Below are 23076 nucleotides of genomic sequence, written 5' to 3' on the forward strand. Positions count from 1 at the left end.
AAACGCTGTAAAATTGATTTAACGGGTAGATGAAATGTATCAATAATAACTAAGGGCTTTATTTTAAATTGTGTACCCTAGATGAAAAAAGTACTTATGACACGAACATTTGAAATGTTTTAGTTCAAAAATACAACAGTTAATTTATTTAAGCGTTGATTTCAAATATTTCCATTTTTCTGGATAAATTAAATAATGTATGCTGAGGAAGCATTGGTGACAGGACAAATAAGAATTTTTGAAAGGAGCAATTAAAAAGGTTGGCCAAAAAAATCAGCACTAACATAATGTTACCTTGATATGAAATTATCCTAATTTCTTGCTATACCTACGGAATTTATTCTGAGAAAGTCGTCACAGTATTCCGTAGGGAAGAAATGTTTGGCTTGAGCATTGCTGAAGTAAAAAAATACAGTAGTTACATTAATTGAGGAGTGAAATGCAATATTTCAATACTTGAGGTAAGGATAAGGAATTCATTCTTAGGAATTAGGGGTCACATGATTGAAAAAAGACATTTTGACTTTAAAATGGTGTAGTAAAATCATTTTAACGATTGGAGAGTATTCCCATTGCAGCTAGTAAAGCCGAGAATTTATTCGTGAAAAGTAAAAGCCAAGCGAGTCATTTACTTTAGTACCTACCTGACAATATTTAACTTAAAAATGCAGCAGCTAAAATATTATTATTTTCGCTCAGATGTTAAGAATGATCCTGATAAAGCTAAAAAATTTAATGCAGAGTAAATATCGGTGATGGGCAAAATACGAATTTTGAATGGGAGCTGTTGGATTTTTTCAATTCAAAAAATACTTTTAATTTTCAGTTCAATTTATTTAAATTTTCGTGTTGCAGTAAATAGAGAGGAAAGTAGATATCGCAGGATGAATCCGAACTTTTAGCGTTAACAGTGAATTTTCTTGACTGAAAACTTGACTCGACTGATACAATAATTAAACTACATTTACGATGACTGCAAATATCTTAATTTCCTTGGCAAAGTTACGAATTATTCGTAGAAAGTGGAAGCCGTGGGAATGCTATATTTATTTTAAACACTATTTCAATAAAAAAATCTAAATTCTAGAAAATCATTTTAGGGCCCTTCATTTTTAGCCATCAACTGTGAATTATTACGTACCTAAATATTTTTTTGCGTTCAAATTGTCCTGAGGCTTTGGTTTTTTCTTCTTTTAATTAATTTTTCAGGTAATTTCCTTAGTCGAATGATCGAAGCAATCTAGATGTCTACAAATTTTTTTGATAGGTCAGTAAGTTTGTTTTCTATGCTAAAATTAATTAAATTTTGGGTTAACAAAAAGCGTTTACGTTGATTGTACTTTAAAATTTTGAGCGTTTATTTTAATTTTAATTAATCAAATCTGATTTAAACCATGGTTTAATAAATTCATCATTTTGGTTCACTCCACAAACTCTTGTTATCGTTGTGGTCGTCTCTAAAGCCCATCTTAAGTAACGCATTTCAGTAGCTTCAATGTCTGTTTAGCCTTCTTCTTTAGTCTAACTTCAAACCCGTACATTATTTTTCATTTGGCAATAAACATTTTAATTTATCAAACCGGGAAAGTTGGTTTCCTTTCGCAGCAAATTACTAAAGCAGAATCATGAGATCTATTGTGTAAAGGAAAGTAGTGAGCGACTAGCAAGATAGCCTTTTTATTAACTGAATACGAGATAGCGTAAGGCTCATAACGGTTATGCAACAACGATAATTACGAGAAGGACAAGATAAGACGCTTAGATTCGCTATTGTTACAGGTTACCTCATAAAGCTTCTCCGTTCAGTGATATTCGTCATTCATAGCATTTCTTGGTCACCTACATTTTCTCCCATTCGGAATGAAAAAACGTAAATATCCCTGGAAATTATGAAATTTAGAATGAACTCAACCCTCACAGTGCAAGAAGTTTTCAATCCAATTACACAATATCCAATCATGCTCTTATAATATTAACTGAACTTAGTTAATTTACAAATTTGCAAATTTGAATTTGCATAGAAGGTTTTTTTTAATCACCATGTGATGCCTCGAAAAATACTTCAAAAACTCTAGCGCCGTGCCGTTGCAGCCTAAAAGCACCAGCGCCATTCGTCATGATCCCAGGCGTTACTCGTCGTAGGCGGTGCCAAATGAATAGCAACTCAACATCTAAATCTATACATATAATAACCTGCGATCCCTGCTTGAGTGGTATGTGGAGGACATTTCAAGCGCAACACTCCGTCCTTCGGATGGGACGTTAATCCATGGTCCCCTAGGCGTCTTTCGTTAAGAGCAGGCTAATGCCGACGCCGGGTTTCTCTCCATCCCTTCATACCCTTCCCTCATGGCTGTCGCTCACCTCCTCCAAATACCATACCATTTCGTTTATGTGGATGGAAAAGAGGGGGGAGTTGGAGAAAGCACTTGATCATTGGCCAGGGGGGTGTTGTTCTTGATGTGTTGGATAATTTCCTGCATTTTCAGGATGTCGAGTTTCCTTTTGTTTTTCCCGGAGTGCAGGATGCTCGAAGTAAAATGGCTTTGATATTTGCTGTCTATTAAGCGGTTGGAGAGTTTTGGCCGGTCCTTTTTCTTTTTATAGCAATTAAATATAATGCTCACTCACTCCAATACTGACACTTCTTTCCGTTTCGTTCCGCTCGTTCAAATTCCCCCAATGATCCATATGCCATTGCATTTCTGGGAATCCATTATCCCTTGTCCGATTCGTTAATGGCCGGACCCATGAACTACTATTGGCTATTGTGCCTTGTGCCCCCGATAATCCTTCCTTTTTTCTCCTGCACTCCAACCCTCATTAGCCCCTCGCTTCCTCGCCCATTTTACCCCCTCCTCCCTCTGCTGGTCGGAGGCCCATCAACACAGGGAAATCCCTCTACCATGGTCCTTATTACCCAAACCTAAGGCCGCTCCTTCCCCCTCCATCCTTCGACTCACCTTACTTCTTTCCAACAGTTCGATGTCCTTACTGTTACACCAGACTTGTTAGAAAATGAGATGCATGCAGGATAATTGCACCTGAAGATATAGCTATGCTATGAAACTCGGGTCGTGCTTTTTTAAATATACGGTAAATGTCTCTTATAAAGAATTTTTGTTGACCATCGTTCAATTTTGTGATAGACGGAATTTCACTATATCCATGATAAAGGCTCTATACATCACAGGATTACCGGATGATATTCCATCAATTGTCTCTTTTTTTTAATCAACAGATCCGTAACAATTGACCATCGTCCCTGTGATGATGGCCACAAGTGAGAACAACTGATGGTAAGGTAAGGAACGGTTAAGTAGCGAAGATAGCCCTAATTTATTCGCATAATTAGAAATAATTCCCCAAGGGACCAAGAAATAGTTCGTAGCAGCGAGGATTTCGTGTCATCCGTAGTCGATACACGCAGGGAAATTAACACTGGCGATCGTAGGAATGTCCGAGGGACCTGAAACTTACATCATTACCGGCGGGATTTCATTTCATGCGTGATCGTTATAAGCGAGTTTTACTGTACTTGTTTACCTTACAAAATTTATACTACTATTTTCCATAATGGAAAGATTTCATACAGTAAGGCCGGAAGTTATCATTTATATGGTAAAAATAATATATTATTCTTCAATCTCTATCACGGCCAACGGTTGAAATAAAATAGTGAAATAGCCATTTGCGGAGAAGGGGTGTTAAACAAATGGAGCAATAAATAACAAAGAGTTCCCCTCGACTCAGATAAAATCATACATGTGAAGGATACCCAACTTTTTATGTATATTATGCGCCATCTCTATCGTAATTTTCCCTCTACTCCTCGCACCACCCGATGAAGCCCACTATCCTTTGTTATTTATTTGTAAATTCTGTTGAATACTATTTTGTTCGTTGTTGGTTACGTTTTACTTAATATTAGTAAATAGGGTAGTTTCCTTCATCAAAGAAAACGAAAGGCATTGATTGCGATTCGTTACCCACCATTAGTGTATTCATAATACACAAATTATTTGGTTTTTGAAATGCCGGTTTGGACGAATGGCAAGGGTCAAATTTTATCCTCATTTGAAAAAGGCCAGATTGGCGCCCATGCGATTCCACTCCACATGACGTCACAGGGACCTAGTTTCTACACGAGAGGATAGGAGTTATACATCGTCTGAGGTTACCATTGCATGCATGAGGCACAGAGCTCAGGGAAACATGTCTTAATAATCACCTATTAAAACTGGCTAAGGTCGGAAAGTTTTCTTCGTTTGAAATAAACCTTTTTTAAGCCAAGCGCTACCATCCAGCAAGGTACTCAGCTACCCCCTAGCAGCCTGCGACGTATCACCGTTAAGCCTCGCCTCAAGGTCACCTCACCGGGCGGGAGGGGGAACCAGAAATGCGACGGACGGAGATATTTCCCGGCATTCATACTTAAGCGTCGCGTTTTCGCGCGCTTGGAAATTTTCACTTTTCATTTAATCGCGAAAAATAGATATTGTCATTTAAAAATCTAAAAGTGTGAAATACGTACTCCAGGAGTAATAATCTTTCGATTAAGGCAATACAAAAATAATAGGAAACCACCCTATTGTTCTCTTGTTATTCTCTGTCCTCTGTAATAGGCCTCGTGCTGATTTTGGACTGCATTAAATAAATAAAACGAGTTTTAAGAATGCTTTGAATATGCAATAAAAAATAAAGTAGAAATCCTATTCTGTTGTTGGGATTCTGTAACGGTTAGACGGTTAGATTGGACGGTTACAATGGTTACAATATTCTGAAAATACATTCACGAGGGCTTTAAACCGCGCCATAACTTGGGTTGACTCGCTGCCTTAAAAAATAAAATTGAGCCGACCATGAAGCCAATCCAACTTCAATACTAAGGTAGCTATCGCTTGCGCCAGGTCCACGGATGAAACAGCTACAGGAAGCTTTATTCATGGTTATTCTTAATTTCAATCCTCGAAGTGCGAGTTGGCCCAGAGAAAGAAACTGCTAACCTATACAGAGTGTTCACACGCGTATGCCCCAGTCCGCATTTACCTCTATCATTTTCTAACCAAACCAGCCTTCGGGTGAATCATGGGCGTACCCAGCGAGGGGCAGAAGGGGGCAGCCCCCTCCCCCTTCAGAAGCAAAAATCGCAAAATTCTTTGAGGAAATTCATGACTCGATTGAAACGAAAGTTTTCAACAAATTCTTTATACCCATGAAAAATTACAATAATATAAGACATGTACTTAACTAAAATAATAATAATAATATTTCTTTTTCAAGCAAATAATTTTAAAAACATAATGAAGCACTGTTATAATTTTTTTTAAATGTTGGTTTCATTATTCACCTTTTCCATGCTGAAATGTTACAGCTTGAACGACTATGGCTTGCCCGCCGCTAGTTTTGATCCTGGGTACGCCCTTGGGTTGAATCAAGGAGTGAGAGAGAGAATTTAAATATTGAACGAATTACTTCACGATATTATTTTGCCAATAAGCTAGTGTTGAGATAGTTGGCAGGAGTTTTAGCTCTATTAGTATACGTGAACTTTTCATGAGAAATATCATGTTATCAAAGGTTTGGCGCATATGTGAGGCGATAAAAATTATCTCTTTCCATTTTCGCGAGTTAGTAGTTATCTAATTTTTATATTAATTTAATGCGATAATATTTCTTATATCGTGGGCACTGCACATCAAAAATGAGGAGGCGTGTACTCACGTATGAAATATTGATAAAGCTAGCTTTGATTCCCTCAAACTTTCTTTCTACTCGAGAGGAATGCAGTAGCTTTAAGAATGAAATTTTGTAATCAATGGATGCATATTCTAACCATAGTGTTTACATTAATTTTAAATGCACTAATAAAATTAACTGTTTAATATTTCAAGTTTTTTGTATCAGGAAATAAATACGCTTGAAAGTATCACATGTCAAATTGCCTAACGTAACCCCGAAAGTATAAATTTTTAGTTTTATAAATTGAAAGTCTTGAACTTGAACGCCAAAATGCATTGTGTAACCACCTAACTTGTACGAATAAATGTACAGGAAATATAACCTGTTCTAATTTGATTAATACATTCGTACATGTTCGATACCGAGCCACAGAAATCGTTCATGCTCTCGTGCGTGTCATGTATCGTGTAAATAGGCCTTTAAATTAACCACCCCGGTATCGCTTGTTATCGGGAAACAGTTGACAGCTGTAATCCGTATGTACTGCGGCTTTTGTAAACAGTGTAAAATGCTGGCCTGTTATGCATGTTATCGGTGATATAAGCTTAGTGATAAGTTACTTGACCTTCGTTCTGACTTGATTCTTACAGATTTGATGCTGGCGTGTAGTTATACTGTTGTGATTTGAAAGCGCGGTGAATGACATCATCAGAATAACGACGGATGAAATCCACCCTGTAATGGTTTTAAAGGTTGTGAAAAGGAAAAATATATTCTGAAACCATGAGTGGCTACACCAGAGAGGTGAGATAAGTTTTTGACTAACGCTTAAATTGTAATTTCGGATGTAGTGTCTTCAAAACTTTGTGAAGCATGATTTCTGTGTTAATCAACCCTGCCGAGTTTTTCCTTCAAGGTGACAATTACATATTTTATCATTACTACTTGAGTAATTTGAATTACTGTACGTTTTAAATGAATTTTGTGTCACTTAAAGGTAGAATTTCATTTTAATTGTTCAGTGCTCCCGTAAATGAGTGTAAAATGTTTGTTAGCGAATGATATGCTTCCACCTACCGCGAGAACTGTGGTCGGCATCGTTTTCGTTATCTTCCTCAAATTTTTATTTTAGTTTATTGGCCGGTCTTTGTATCATGCGAACAAAACAATTATTTTTTAAGTGATAGTTTTAATATTTATCAAAATGTCTTCACTTTGAAGCATTATAGTTGGCTGGAAAACAGAATTACTCTCTTGACAATTATCCATAGGTTTTTCTTTTCCATCTCTTTCGTATTTCATTTGAAGCCATGTTTCATTTTACATACCGAAGGATAGCCTATTAGTGTTAATGCTTAAGTATTAATAATATGTTTTCATTCATACCGATAATGAGAAATATCACATGTCATCGTTCTACACCAGATTTTGGGTAGCATCCTTGTTTTTTTTTATCTTTCCCAAGTATTTAAACGGCTGATTGCATTTTTTCATAAAGTACTCATTGCATCGATATGTAACTTCAGTTGTGGATGTTTTTGAGTTATGTAGCTGGTTAGGCACATGTCATGAATCCACATTTTTTTGTGGATCCATCAGCCAAATTTTGTTTGAACATAGCTTAGTGACTACTTTGTGTAATTTACCGTATGGGTATCAGCTGCCTTTACGTGGTATATCAGAAATTACTGGAGAAGGTTTTGGAAAATGTATATATTTGTTCACTGAAAATTCTTGAAATGTGAGCTCATCACATATAAAATTTGAGGAGTTAAATACTTCTTTAGGACTCATAGAATTAAGAAAATAATTAGCATTTAAAAAGAAACCGTAAGAGGTCAGTTCATTATACCATTAGATGTCTTTTGATTTCTAACATCCAACCCTCTTGTCTTTTCTTCTAACAATCCTCTTACTCTGATTACTTTATCCAGTCTCCCAATTCTGCTTTTCTTTGGCTTTTCTCCTCCTCTTTTTTCTTAATTTTTTTGCTGGAAGATTTTCCTTAACAGCCCATACTTCCTCATAGTATTCCTTTGTCTATGCTAGATCAATTGCTTGGCCTATATGTATGTCCTCTCCTATACGTTGCACGACTCCTATTATCATAGATATTCTTAAGGTGATGAGTCATCCTTAACTAGATCATCCTTCAGTAATCAATACCATTTGCCTTTGACATTTGGTGTATATTTTCCTTTGTGGTATAACTTGACACAGTCAAAATTTTCACATTAACCTGACAACCTGCAGTAAATGTGCATTTACAAGTGTATGACTGACAGTTGGAAACACAAATGAGAAAATTCAACCATATCTTTGTACCAGCTCTCCCTTGACCTTCTTATCTTCATGGTCTAAATGTTTCATGGGAATCTGGTTGGTGTGTTAGTTGAAGTGCTTTGGCTTCACTCTCTATCGGCCTAGCTTCTAATTTCAGTGGTTTTCAGTGATTTGTCACAGGCTGCTCAATTCTTACTTGATTGCTATGTGGAGGAAGTAAGTTCTTCATGTATCCACTGGATGGGATGTTAAACCATGGTCCCCTTTGCACCTTTTGTTAAGATGCAGGGTTTCTCTCCCCTTCTTCATGGTGCAAATGACTTCAGCTGTCGGTTGGCTCCTTCTAATTTCTTGATTTTCTTTTTTCTTTAAATGGCACAATGGGCAACCCTTCTCTCTTTCCTAAACTAGTCCTTTCCTGGCCTGTTTACAATCATATTCCATTCCCTTGAGGCTCTAGCATGCTCTAACATCAGTGGCGTAGTGAGCAGGGGGTCCTTCCACCCACCCCTCTACCAAACTATGTGCTATGAAGTAAGATATGTGAAAAAATTAATTAAGCATGGAGTAGGGGTATGTCTGCAAATAATAAATTATCAAACCATTGAAAAAAATGTTAGCCCTTTTGTTTAAATTAAAAATCATGAATTTGGAAAAGATTTCTGTGAAAAATTAAGTTTTTTCAATTATGAAAAATGTTTAAATTGGTTTACAACTCTCTACTTGTTACCCTGTTTTCCAAACATTTTACCCCATACTCCACTGGTTTTGACACCCCCCCTGAACAAAATTCCTGGCTAAGCCTTCCATTATCAGCTCACCTCCCACAGCACTCAGAAGATTTGATGCAAAAAAATTTATGCATAGAAGAGCTTTAAACAATGCGTCAATCATCTTACTTCGTGTTTGTCATCAAATTAAAAGGAAATTACAATCAAATTTCATGTTATATTTTTTTTGAAAATTTTGGCCCATGAAGTAATGTCACCAAATTATCCAACATTCAACTTATCTGTGCTGTGTAACTTTAGTGGGTGAAGTCCTCCCTGTGGTCCCTTGGAAAAAAGTTCAGAATGGGATTACAGTAGTCTTTTACCTGCTCTGCCTCTCCCAGAATAAAAGAGCCTCTGGCCTCCTCGGCAAATTTTTCTGCACGGAGTGGAAAACTTACATTCTAGCTAAAGCAGCTGGAGGATTAACAAGTATTATTTTCAACAGTGGCATTTTAAGTGCATTTGGTAGTTTTTAATTCCAATGGGTACTCTTTAATAACATAATTACTCTTCTTCTGTGAAAAGTTATTTGATAATATTTTATATTCTTCTACAGAACTTAGGAAAATACTATCCGAGTCATCACTTCTGGCCATTACATGAGCCCTTTTTTCCTTTGCTCACTCATGGACTGACAAAGTAACTTGCTTTCAATAAAAAAGTAAAGATGGCAAAATCTATATTCTTAATGCAGTTCACAATAAATGAACGAATTTGGAGTGGTTGATTAGACTTGTTTCATCATCAATGACATTAGTTTTGAAAATTGCGGGCACACCCAAAAAAGAATCACTTATTCCATATTCTTTTGTGACTAGTAACTTCAAAGTCTTTTAATGAGTTTCAAAGACTTTCTCTTTCATGGCACTGACTAGTTATCTCTTCTGTTTGTCCCTTCCTAATCCTTCGTTGTTTCTGAAATTGATTTCTTATATCAAACTATTCATTTATCATATTTTGAGTACATCGTCATTTCTTTCTTTTAGGGATACAATGTCCGTCACAGGACCTGGGACTCGGGGGATAAATCATCTGTTATTTATTCTGGCAAAGCTGAAGATATTTGGAGAAAGAAGAGTGACAAATCCAAAGTGAATCCATGGATTATTCCATTGCTATATCCAATTGTCACTTTGTCCATTTTATACTTTATTGTTCTTCACATTGACAGCCGTCTTCCTGAAGGAGTTACCATTGCTGAAGCGGTAAGTAGAACTATGACAATGTGCCGAATTCTGAGAACAATACAATTACGAAACATACAGAAGACCCCTGCATTCTTAAGGGCAGTTTTTGTTGTGAAGTTAACTATCTAAAAGGGTGGATGAAGAATCATTATTAGTATTCCTTCAATGTTAATGCATTCTATTGTACCCAATTAAATGAGATATAAAATTACATTAAAGTTTATGTGTAGTCATTCAAATTTTCAGAGATACTGGTAGTGGTTGATTCGGACTTATATTTAGTAAAAATAGTTTGATGCCCATTGCTATAATTTTTCACTTTTATTTACCAATAATTATTGTCTTCTATTCTTTAAGAAAACCTTTTTTGGAAAAACCACTACTAAAGTGGCGGATGTTGTTAAAGTAATATTCTATCCCCTTGATTTTTGGGGAAATTCTCCCTTTCCTCCTTCTCACTGAGATGGATTCAGCATGTCCTGGTTTGATTTCTTTTTCTCAGGTTGGCAAGAAGGAAACTCCCGTGTTTTCAGCTGAACGAGCAATGGGCCATTTAAAATTGCTTAGTGGCATTGGTCCCAAAGTTGCTGGGTCTCATGAAAATGAAGTGCTGGCTGTGGATTTTCTCGTTAGAGAAATAAATTGGGCTACAGCAGCTTTAGCCGCTAGGGAAAAGGTATAACGTCAGAAATTTTCCTTATATTGATTACCCGTTAATGCAAGTTTCTGAAGAACTGAGAAACTCATAAAGGATTTTACACTTTAATTACTGATATCAGTGGTGTGTACATCAATCCTCATTTCAGAGGGGACCTGACCTCTCTTCCTTATAATCCTCCATGAGAGAACTACCATTAGCAGCTCTAATCTTATATTTGCCCTCGAAGCATACGTGTAACCTTGGTGATGAGAGGCAATTTTGCCTGTCAGAGCACCTCATGAATGAAAAGTCGACTCACCTAAATTTATGACTCAAGGTTGAACTTAGTGTCTAAAAACTATAGAAATGAAGGATATAATTCATGATACTCTTGGCAGAAAATATAGTAGTCATCTGACAAAACTTTAAGATTGTAAAAACAAATTAGTTTCTAATCCACTTGCAATGGCAAATGATATCAATGGTGCCTTCCTTGTTATTTCCCCTGCAGTAGCTAGTAACCCTATAAACTCGCACCCAAACCAGGTGATGGAAACCTCACACATTCCATGTTTATATATTGTTGCTTTGGAAACTGAATTCTCTGATGCTTTCGGAAATTGAGTAAGAATCCTACCCATGGCATGGATACTAATGTATGGCAAAGATACTGTACCTGCTAAATTACGTCTGGAATGTATGAGTGCCATAATCAACCACCATGTACATCATGTTAATAAGTTGTGAGGTAATTGTGCTTTTCCCAGGTGACTGTCAGTGGGGTTTCAGGAAGGGTAGATCGATCGTCTGAAGCAGCTCTTCATAGTGCTTTCAACTTCATAATCAATATGTTGGATAGTGATGATAAGGTTCTTGGAATTTTTATGGACTTTTATAAGCATTTGACATGATTGACCATTTCACACTTTTGTGCAAATGTCAAAATTTAGGTATCAGAAGTGTTGCATTAAATTAGTTGAAATCCTTTTTAACTAGTAGATCTGAGTGATTAGAAAGTGGAGAATCAGAAGGATCAATTGTAGGCTCCATGCTATTCGTAATTTACATAAATGATTTGCCATCCATGATTTATAAAAACAATGTGCAAATTGTATAATTTGCTGATTATGCCACTTTTCTAATTAGTAGCAAAATTTGGAAGTTAGCTGCATAAAAAAGTCCAAGAAATTATGAATGTCACCTGAGAATGGCACATTATTAATGGCGCACAGTATGTAATTGGTTTCATATCTGCTATATCATTTGCTTATTTCCAATGCTTCCCATTTCAGGACAGAGTTACCATTAGCAAACAAAGAGCCTTGGGATGGTATTTCCTGGATTTTAAACCTCATGGAATGATAAATAGCTATGAAGGCGTTCAAAACATTGTTGTGAAGCTTGCATCCAAGGAGCCTTCTCCAGATAGTCTCCTGATCAACTGCCACTATGATTCAGTTCCAACCAGTCCAGGTAAGACTTCAACATATCAGTTATAGAATTGCGCCAATAGATAGTGCTGCAAAAAAACTAATAAACATGTTTTCAGGCTGTAGGATTTTGCTACAGTGTTGTTTCAGTGCTGAAGGCCTTGTTTCTGTTGCAGGATGCATCATTACGAGATTAAAATGTTTTGCTTTATTCACTGTAATAGGGTGGTTTCCTATAATTTTTTTATTGCTTGAATCGAATGATTATTACTCCTGGAGTACGCATTTCATGCTCTCAGATTTTTAAATGACGATATCTATTTTTCGCGATAAAGTGAAAATTTTCAAGCGCGCAAAAATGGGACGGCTAAGTAGGAATGATGGGAAAAAGTCCTTGTGACGTATTTCTGGTCCCCCCTGCTGCCTTGTGAGGTGACCTTGAGGCGAATTGAGCGCTGATACGACGCAGGCTGCTAGCGGGTAGCTGGTAGCACTTGGCTTAATTAAGGATTATTATTCCCCTATCAAACGAAGGAAACTTTCCGAGCTTAGGTATTTTTAATACGTGATTATTAAGACGTTTCCCTGAGCTCTGTGCCTCATGCATGCATTAGTAATCTCAGACGATGTAAAACTCCTATCTACTCGTATAGAAACTAGGTCCCTGTGACGTCACGTGGATTGGAATCGCATGGACGTCAATCTGGCCTTTTTCAAGTGAGGTGAAAATTGACCGTTAACATTCGTCTAAGCTGGGATTTCTAAATCCAAATAATTTGTATGTTATGAACATACTAATGGTGTTTAACGAATCGCAATCAATGCCTTTTGTTTTCTCTGATGAAGGAAACTACCCTATTGTCATAGAAAAAATTCATATTCACCACTGAAGTGCAGCTTATGCACTGGTGCTATGATTTTTAACAAAATCTTCTCAAATTTGGCAATGGCCAAGCTTTTTAAGGGTTTTTTTCCTTTTGAATCAGTTACCCGAACATTTCTCGTTATTACTCTATGGAGTTACACAATGAAATGGATACGTGGAAGTTTTTGGTCATGTAGCTGTCTTTAAAATGTTGCATTTCCTATCGCTTTATAGTGATGTGAAGTAATATAATCTTTTTATTTCTAGGAGCTAGCGATGATGGATTCCACTGTGCTGTCATGTTGGAACTTCTCCGAGTTCTGAGTGAGCCGCAAGCCCCATCTCTCCCTCACAACATCATATTCCTCTTCAATGGTGCTGAGGAGAATCCTTTACAGGTGCATAACATATCAATCTCGCCATCCTCACAGAGCAGAAATATGTACTAGTCAGGGTAATCAGGGATTCAAAGTAGGCCAGGAGAATCAGAGAAAAGTCCATGAATGACATCCAGGCCTTTACAGATAATTATTCAATGGATAAAAAGAGCCGCTGCCCTTTTGACTGGCTGAGGCCTTGCATCTTTGACATAGAAAGGTGCACTGGGCTAGGTTTCTAGCTTCACTTTGCTGGACCACAATGTAAGGAAATAAAATTCACTGTGTAGGTTTCACACAATATATATGAACAGCAACCATTGTCTTGAAACTCATTACATGTCACCTTGATAATGGTACCTATAAGTATCGAGACCATGGTCAATGTCAATAAATATTCATTGTGAAAAGTACTATGTAAATGAATTTTGGTTCCCTACATAAAGATGCGGTGAATTTCCCTATGAAAAGATAATAATTTGATATTAAACCAGTCTACTACATACTTAGAATTTGGTAAGAAACAGGTGTAAGAATTGTTTTAACTCTTCTATTGCATAGGTATTGCACTCTTCTCAATATTTTCAGTACAAAGCACTCTGTCTTGTACATTTTCAATGTGATATTTCATGTTATTGGGTTAATGCTTTGAAAGAGATCAAAATTATGGTTATAACTCACTGCACCCTTGCCAATAGGGTGGTTTCCTATAATTTTTTATTGTCTAAATCGAAAGATTATTACTCCTGGAGTACGTATTTCAAGCTTTTAGATTTTTAAAGGACGATATCTATTTTTCGCGATTAAATGAAAAGTGAAAATTTTCAAGCGCGCGAAAACGCTACGCGTGAGTATGATTGCCAGGAAATCTCTCCGTGTGACGTATTTCTGGTTCCCGCTGCCGCCCTGTGAGGTGACCTTGAGGCGAGTTGAGCGCTGATACGACGCAGGCTGCTAGCGGGTAGCTGAGTACCCTGCTGGCTGGTAGCGCTTGGCTTAAATAAGGATTATTAATACCTTATCAAATGAAGAAAACTTTCTGACCTTAGCCAGTTTTAACAAGTGATTATTAAGACATGTTTCCCTGAGCTCTGCGCCTCATGCATGCATTGGTAACCTCAGACGATGTATAACTCCTATCTTCTCGTATAGAAACTAGGTCCCTGTGACGTCACGTTGAGTGGCATCGCATGGGCGCCAATCTGGCCCTTTTCAAATGAGGATAAAAATGGACCATTGCCATTCGTCTAAACCGGTATTTCTAAAACGAAATAATTTGTATATTATGATTTATGAATACAGTAATGGTGGGTAACGAATCGCAATCAATGCCTTTCGTTTTCTTTGATGAAGGAAACTACCCTATTTAAAGCACCAAGCTGTTGACCTGTGGTTTTTCTGTCATTCCTTCCATATCATTGAATCTCTAACCTCTCGAACCCTGCTATTTTGGCATCTTAATTTCTGGTTTGCAAGTGCTGGCTAGCTTGTGGCCCGCACTCAATGCACAGCATGTACCATTTCACCTTGGGTAGTTATTGAGGGGTCTGGTCACACTACTAGATAGCATCATCTGGTAACACATCTTACTGAAATCTACTGAATATTATGTACATACATATTCAACTTGGTCCAGGCTGATAATCGTCAGCTTATTATCAACAGCTTGTTGATCACTTCTCATGAGCTCAGGTAATGTGTTTGATTTGTTGGGATATTTGTGGAGCTGGGCCTAATAAGCATGGTTAGGGTGTTTGATCGTGTTGGTTTGCCTGGTTTGAATGGGTGTAGTGGATTCATCTTATTTTGCTTGCCACAATCACTCTCAGGTCTAATGCTTCAATTTTTCCTTTGCCACTCATTTTAGGCGTCCCATGCATTTATAACCCAACATGAATGGGCCAAGGAAGTCCGAGCATTCATCAACCTGGAGGCAGCTGGTGCGGGAGGGAAGGAGGTTCTGTTTCAAGCTGGGCCTGGAAATTCGTGGCTCGTGGGGGTGAGTTACATTGTGTAAGCATGGATGCAGTAACTGGGGGGAAAGAGTAAGCTTGGTCCAGATTTAATCACTTCTTGGTTTTTATGTGTATAAATTTTGGGTACAGAATTCTCCGGACATTATAAAATACTCCAATGTGTTTCAGGATTACAAGCATTGGATTCCAGTCTACATAATTGAAAGCCTTTCCTTAGTCCACAAACATGATGAATATAGGTTTTATCTTCTCCATTCCCCTCTCCTCAAGCAGCTCATATTTTTTCCCTGTTGCCTTTGTTTTTCTTTGACCAAATTAACCCAACTGGTTTTCATCCAGAAAACCTCTGCTTAACATTTTTTTCTTCTGAGTATGAATTTTGATATGATCTTCAATGTGTAAGTCATTTGGCTGATGGAACGTTTGAGGCAGAAATTCAGCATGAAGGAATCGAGATACGTCTAAATGGCTGAAATTTTTGTTCAAGGGGCTTTAAAATATCATGTTTACCTTAGAAAATGTTTCATCCGGGTGGAAAAACTCAACATTCAAAATAACTGCATTAAGGCCCTAAAGACACGTTTAGGTGCCTCAGGCACGGCTATCCGACATCACGCGAACCTGAAACTTTTTCATAATTTATATCTCACCATTTCGCACATTTTAAGACTGTGAATTTTTAAATCGGACCATTTTGAAAAAATAAGTGCCGGCCTTATCTATCATCCTGTAGCTTCCAAGGTTTCCCTCTTCTGCGCACTACATATCAATGATTCCCAGTATGCCCAACAACTATAGGGTCGTAAACAGGGTTGATAAAAATCATGATTTTTTCAAAAAAATCATTTTTGTTGATTTTTTTGATTTAAACCGGATTTTATTGATTTAAATCGGATTTTATTGATTTAAATGAGATTTTTATGATTCTCCATTCATCAAAAATTCAGTTATTTGCTAAACTAACTATTTGGGCAGCATATTGGAGAATGATCGTTTGCAGAAACAATAAGAGGCAACATACTCTAAACTTAATACAACATTTAGTCAATCAGGGGAGAGAACAATGGAAATGCCAATGGTATGAAATTAAAAATTACACCAGCATAATATAAAATTGCCTTTGGAAGTATCAAATGTACTATATTCTGCGGTTCTAAAGCATATGAAGTTTAGAACAATTCTGTAATTGCAACTTTGTATGGTGCCTACGCTTAGAAGTTAAAACAGAAAACAATTTTTTTTCAACGGATACACTAGTATTCTAACCAAAGCAATTTTTTTTTTTTTTCATGTTATATGCATTCCTACAGTATCATTTCTAATTAAGAGCCACCATTGTGCTGATAACTGTCGATTCATTGTATTAATTAAGAAATAAAAATCAAAATTATGCACTTACAGCTTCCTTTTCTTGACTCTTTAACCCTTTCGCTGCTACAAGCGGGAATACCCGCAAAAAACATAATGGTTATTGCCTGCGACATGCGGGGATATTCCACGACTTTCAAAAAACTTTTCCTTTCAACACGACATGCGGGTAAATATCTACGTTTTCGAAAAACCCTCCCTTCGGTCGTAGGTGCTGTCATCTGCTCGAAATTCTAGCGGAACTACGTCCATTCGTGCGGCGACATTCAGCGACGTCAAATGAATGATTCAATTCATTTTTTTCTGGATAATAGGCAAAATAATGGAACCGATGAAAAATCTATTGAAGCAGCAAAAGGGTTAAAAATCAAGCATATAGGTCACATGATTTAAATCACCTGATTTTTAAAAATAAAAATCAAGTGATTTAAATCACTTTGATTTAAATCATGATTTAAATCAAAGTGAATCAATCAACCCTGGTCGTAAATTAACCCTAGACCTACAAAACGATATTTTGCAGTACAGATCACAATATAGGTATGTGCTGTGTTACTTAATGCATGCATTAATTGCACAGGTTGTAGTCCAATGGCAGGTAGTAGTCCTTAATTTAGTTTTAAATTGTCTTGTGCCTTTATTGTTTTGTTTTGTTATTCATACTTTTTATTTTATTCAGGCTTATGCTAAATCTGTTCCACACCCGTTTGCAAATGTTGTTGGGGAGGAAATTTTTCAGAGTGGCCTGATACCCTCTGACACTGACTTCAGAGTGTTTCGAGATTTCGGAAATGTTCCAGGTAATTATTAATCAATATTTATTAATTCTTTATTTAATGCAGTCCCAAAGCAATAGTAGACCACTTACGAAGGATTATTAATGGCTTACTTTCTGAATGGGTATCATTTTTTACTGCATCAGGCCATTATGAGAACGTCATGAGATTTGGCTTATATATTAGTGGCTGGAAATTCAAAAAATCTCAGTAGTACTGCTAAACGACCAGGAAAAAAATCTTTTATGATGAAGGGTAATATATTGAATCCCATTTATCGTATCTACTCTTTGCCTAACGACAGTTTCATTTCCCTTCAGCAGTTTCAAGGTTTTGCTTCTGTGTATGTTTGGCAAAGATCTTGGAGTGAAAATAAATGAAGCCGTATGTTGAGAATTGATTCTTTTATGATCCCCTGTAGTATGTTAGATAAACATACCTTAAGGTGAAAAAAGATTACATATATCCTCATGAAAAGGAAAGGAAACTATGTAATTCCATATAAATACCTAATCAACCCTTGAGCAGGTGTGCTGGTGCATAAAGTAAGTCAATCTTTGAAAACAAAGGATTTCAACATTGTGCATACATTCTGGTCTAGAATGACCTCATGTATTCTTACAATGTAATTTGACTTTCTATAGTGCAAGTTTTCAAAACTAGAAATATTGTAGCAAATTATATTTAGATCGGTAGAGAAACCCAATACCTGTGGCGTATAAATTATGCCACGCAATCGGCCATGTACCAGCTGTACCACCTGTGTACCTTAATGTCTGTATCACCAATAAATGTACAAGCTTGAACTAATTTCAGATAAAGATACATTTTAACAAAAATTGAACTTTATCATATGCATGTATTGTGGACAAAGTACATACACCAATTGCCCGGTCATGTAAAAATATCAGGCACGCCCGCTTGAGGGTTAATGTATGACCTAGGTTTTAATGTGGCACTTCATCGTCTGGTACAGATGCGTAGAAGGCAGAGAATAAACAGTCACTCAAAATTATTTTTTTAAAATTCAAAAACACAACAGCCTGAGGAGAGCAGGGACGGAGTGTGGCTAAAGAGGTGGGGAATGGGTCCCTTCAAGGGATACATTTTCATTGCTTTTTTCTTTACATTAGACCTTGCTTTCTGATATTGATCCATTCTGGAGGTCTGATCATAAAGTGAATTCCATTTAATGCTAAATCTGCATTACTTCTAGATGAGCAATAAGTTTAATCATATGTAAATGCTGTTATGTTATTGAAATACATACATATTTAGTTAATAAATAAGGTTTTGAATTACATAATTGGTTACGTAGTGTGTGAGTGGAAAAAAATTGGCAAAATTTTAAATAGCACATGAAAATCAGCTTTGATTCCATAACAAATAAATTGTCAAAACTAGAATGTCAAGCCTATCAAAAAATGGGGATCTTACAGCTTTCAGCATTTCATTCTACATATCTTGTTCTATCATTTTTCTAATTCTAGGCTTGGATTTAGCACATGCAAGAAACGGTTATGTCTATCACACTAAATATGATGACATCAGCAGAACATCATTAGGGTCTATGCAGCACACTGGTGATAACCTTTTGGCTCTCATCCCCACCATCATGTCTGCACCTGAGTTCACCATTCCACAGAACAGCTCTAAGCTCTCTGCAGAGTCAATGGCTAAGAAATCCATTTTCTTTGACGTGATGGGGCTCTTCATGGTGGAGTATTCTCAGGGTGTTGGGTTACTCCTGAACATTGTTACCGTGGTACTCTCACTGGTCGTCATATTTAGCAAGAGCTTTGGAGGCCCTTCCAGCAGTGAGTATGCAGTAATTGTATGAACTTGCTGTCTAAATGTTGTGGGCTCATTATATATGTTGTCATGGTCATGTCACATCTAATGATTAAATATCCTTTCTTTTACAACCAAAGTAGGATGATTTTATGGTACATAAATGATATTATTGATGTTAAAGTGTTATGAAAGTAAAAGGAATGTAATTAAAATCTTGGCTCAAACTGGTATTTTAGCTCTAAACTCAATGATCTCTATTGACTGTCTATCTCAATCGGAGTCATGTGTTTTAAGTTACTAAAACTATAAGTTGCGTAGTAATATTACCGCCAATGCTACCCACCCAGACGGACAGAGTGCAGCACTCTGTCCGTCGGATGGGACGTTAGTCCGTGGTCCCCTTGGTGACTCTCATTAAAAGCAGGCTAATGCTGATGCCGGGTTTCTCTCCACCCAACCTTACCTTCCCTTCCCTCATGACGCAAATGACCTAAGCTGTCGGTCGCCTCCTCCAAATACATACCATACCATATCCGTAGTCTACTACTTTAAGATTGCAGAATGTTGATATGCAGGGATGGTGAAGGTTATTTAATCATATATTTATTTGAATTTTCTCCATTTTTCTCATTTTTAACATGCATCCACAAATATTGATTAGCTAAATTATTGAATATATTAATTTAGTGAAAGTAAACGGGAATGTCATTTTGTCAGTAATTCATAACATTCAAAATGATATTTGAGAAGAGAATGTAAATTGTATTGCAAATAATCAAAAAAATATGACAACAATCAATCCTTATCAATTTTGATTGAAGACTACCACTTTTCTGGTGTCTGTTCTTTTGAAATTTTTGCGTTTTATACTTTTTATTATTAAAGTATTTTCATCAATTACAAGTCAATATCTGTCAAGCCAGAAATTGTATCTATTATCTTGTTGTAAGTTTTTCACATGCATTGTAATAAATTATAAAGAACATAGTGAAATAAGTCAAACTTTGATATGTGTCAAATACAATTTCCAAGTTTATAGTTTGTCACAGTCATCAAAATCATCGCTGAATTTAGTGAGAGGAGAGAACTGCATAACTGTCCTCACTATTTGATAATTTTAACGTAAGATTAGATAATGAAGTCTTGAGTTCTTTTAAATGAGGGAAAAATTATTTTACTCATCATTTTTATACACCCATTATACATCATTAATTAGATACTATTGTTGGACAAATGACAGTAGAAGACCATTTTTACGAGTGCTCATAACCCCTTGGAAATTACATAGTTTTTGTTTTGCTTCTATATCATTTTCAATGCACAGCAGTTAATGTACAATCATCTTATCATAATGCAGGGAGTGAGAAGGGTTCCAGGATCATTCTTTGCAGTGCCGTAGTGTTTGCTGGCTGGTTTGTTGGACTCCTCTTTTGCATTGGCACTGCTTTCATCTTGGACACACTTGGCTGTCACCTGTCTTGGTATTCCCGGCCAGCCCTCATCTTTCCTCTCTTCTACTGTCCAGCCATTGCTGGTTGCCTGTTGCCATACGTGATATCGTCAACAGATTCTTCATCCGATCCTAAACAGAAGGCAAGTCCCCTTCTATCCAGTTAGATCAATATATATTTTTTTAATGTCGCCTTATTTTTGTATTCTTTACATTCCTCTTGCTACCCTGTTGCAGTTAAAAAATTGTGCAACTTTTGACTTTTTCTAGACTTGTTTGTTCAGCAAAATGCACCTTGTAACTCTTTTAAATATTTTTACCTTTGGTTTAAGAGTGAGTAGATGAATCATCATTTGTCATTCATAATGTATTTTACTACCTTTCTCTCTAATTAATGAATGCAAATGAATTTTTGGTCCTGAGTAAATGAGCCCATTTGATGTTACACCACTTACCAGAATCACTCCCTTAAATTTTTATCTTAATATTCTTAGTTGTACCCATTTGCATAAATAAACTTAATACATACCATTGAGGAAGCATGTATGTATGTGACTTTTTTCATAATACAACAGGCAATCTATCCAATTTTTTTCTGAAAATAAATTCTCAATTCCATTCAAAATACCCGTATGGTTAATTAAAAATATTTGGTTAACTGTGGCAATAGATAGGTTAGACTAATAAAAATATTAAAAGAAATAGTAGGTCTTCTTAATGTCTTAATTTCTTATGCAGTTATTTTCCTTTTTTACTATCTATGCTATTTATTCAAACTTGACCTTAAACTGAAGTTGTTATGGTTGTGTGGCTGATTCAAGTTGAGAATTTTGTGTTCCCACATGCCTAGTACCTAACTTGTTATAATGTTGTTTTAGTATCCCTCTTACAAGTTGTGTATTTTTTCTACAGGGGGACCCTTGGGAGAAAGTTTATGTGGATAGTTTAGCGGTTCAGCTGCTGTGGACTGTGGTGCTTTTTGGTTCCACTGTAGCTGGAATACGATCCAGTTTTCTGTTCACTCTCATGACACTCTTTCCAACCATTGCTCACCTGCTCGTTTCCATGTATTCCAGAATCACTTATGTTCCAGGTAATTTCTAGTTGACTTCAGTAGCTTACTGTCCTCCAAAAAAAAAACAAGACACCCGAGTTTGAGAATCTTTTTCATCTAAATGATTCAACCAATTTCAGTGTGCCAAGAAGCATAGGATTTATTTCTTGGTTGGTTTACAAAGTTGAAAAATTCCCTCACTCTGCAGTGCTTCTTGTACTTCATTTTTTCCCCAAAAAAAGTTCCCCTTTTTTGTGCCTAAAATCATGCTGCCCAACTTTGAGCATTTGCCATTCCCATAGTTTTCATTTCCATTACTAGCAACATTCCTAATGTGTCGTACTTTTTCATTACTTTCAGTATTCAATATTACTAAATACTCTTCTTGTGTGGCCTATCATCTGTTACAGATATAATGCATGAGTTTGTTTTAATGTGTAATAGTGAAAAAATAATTGAATATTCATTGTGATTGCAAAATAAGGTATTGGTATAATTAGTTGTTTCAGGTGTGACTTTATGGAATCTGTTTAACATGATGAAAAGTAAAGAAAACTTTGTAATTCGGCATAAATATTTAATGTACGACTGTCGTCTCCTCCGCTGCTGAGTCGTTGAGGGGTCCTGGCTGGGAGCGGGTCCTCATGAGTAGTCTGGGAGAAGGACAAGCAGGAAAAATATACACACAACTACAAATTTTAGTTGACCCAGGTTTATTGGTCGTCTGGTTGGAACATGGGGCCTTGCTCCGCGTAGGGAGCAGGCGTTGTCAAACAAATCACACAAAATCGCCTGAAGGGCGTCCGGCCGCGGGCTGCAGGCCTAGTCAGTCTTCTGCGTTGGTCTCCTGGTTGGCTGCTTCTGAGGCGAGGGCCCAAACAACATCCTCACCACCCTCGGGTCGCTGATCCTCCGGGGTAGTCTGGTCACCGTGGCGTAAGGGGTGAGCGGCGAGTCGAGTGGTCGCAGTCCGTATGGTGGCGGCGTCGGCGGCAGCGGGCTCAGGAGCGACTCGAGTTGGTACCAGGCGTAGGGCGGCGGCGGCGGCGGCAGCGGGCTCAGGAGCGGCCAGGGGTGGGCGGCTGCTTCTGCTGCCCACTGTTGGTAGTCCTCGACACTGGGGGACTGCGTTGGCCTTCTGGTCACTGGTGCTGGTGGCGGCGGCGAGCAGGAAACTCCAGGTTGGTCCGGTGGTCGGCGTGCTGCTTCCTCCTGCCGCTGGTGGGCTCTGGCGGCGTTCCGGGCGAGGCGGGGTCGTCTCGGCATTCGGCTTCGGGTTCGGCTGCACCGTGGAGAGTTGTGCCGCTTCGCAAAAAGCGCGAGTAAAAAGCGTCGGGGTGAGGATGTGCTCGCTCCACCCTCGTAGCAGTTGAAGGTGATGACTCGAGGCTGCTCGCACTTCGATCCGTCTCCTTGCTCTC

General features: G+C 37.4%; 1 protein-coding gene across 1 annotated transcript in view; it reads left to right on the forward strand.

Moving 5' to 3' along the window:
• The first annotated feature begins 6209 nt into the window (after positions 1 to 6209).
• The window catches only part of LOC124154118 (endoplasmic reticulum metallopeptidase 1-like), a 29089-nt gene continuing 12222 nt past the window's right edge, over positions 6210 to 23076 (forward strand). The window contains exons 1-11 of the mRNA XM_046527649.1: positions 6210 to 6245; positions 6333 to 6486; positions 9725 to 9943; positions 10428 to 10601; positions 11858 to 12038; positions 13128 to 13258; positions 15105 to 15236; positions 17261 to 17381; positions 18848 to 19174; positions 20509 to 20744; positions 21514 to 21694. Of these exons, the coding sequence (XP_046383605.1) occupies positions 6466 to 6486; positions 9725 to 9943; positions 10428 to 10601; positions 11858 to 12038; positions 13128 to 13258; positions 15105 to 15236; positions 17261 to 17381; positions 18848 to 19174; positions 20509 to 20744; positions 21514 to 21694 (1723 nt within the window). The 5' untranslated portion in view covers positions 6210 to 6245; positions 6333 to 6465. The remainder of the gene's footprint in view (positions 6246 to 6332; positions 6487 to 9724; positions 9944 to 10427; positions 10602 to 11857; positions 12039 to 13127; positions 13259 to 15104; positions 15237 to 17260; positions 17382 to 18847; positions 19175 to 20508; positions 20745 to 21513; positions 21695 to 23076) is intronic.

The sequence above is a fragment of the Ischnura elegans genome, chromosome 2 (assembly GCF_921293095.1).
Source record: "Ischnura elegans chromosome 2, ioIscEleg1.1, whole genome shotgun sequence".
Taxonomy (NCBI): Eukaryota; Metazoa; Arthropoda; class Insecta; order Odonata; family Coenagrionidae; genus Ischnura; species Ischnura elegans.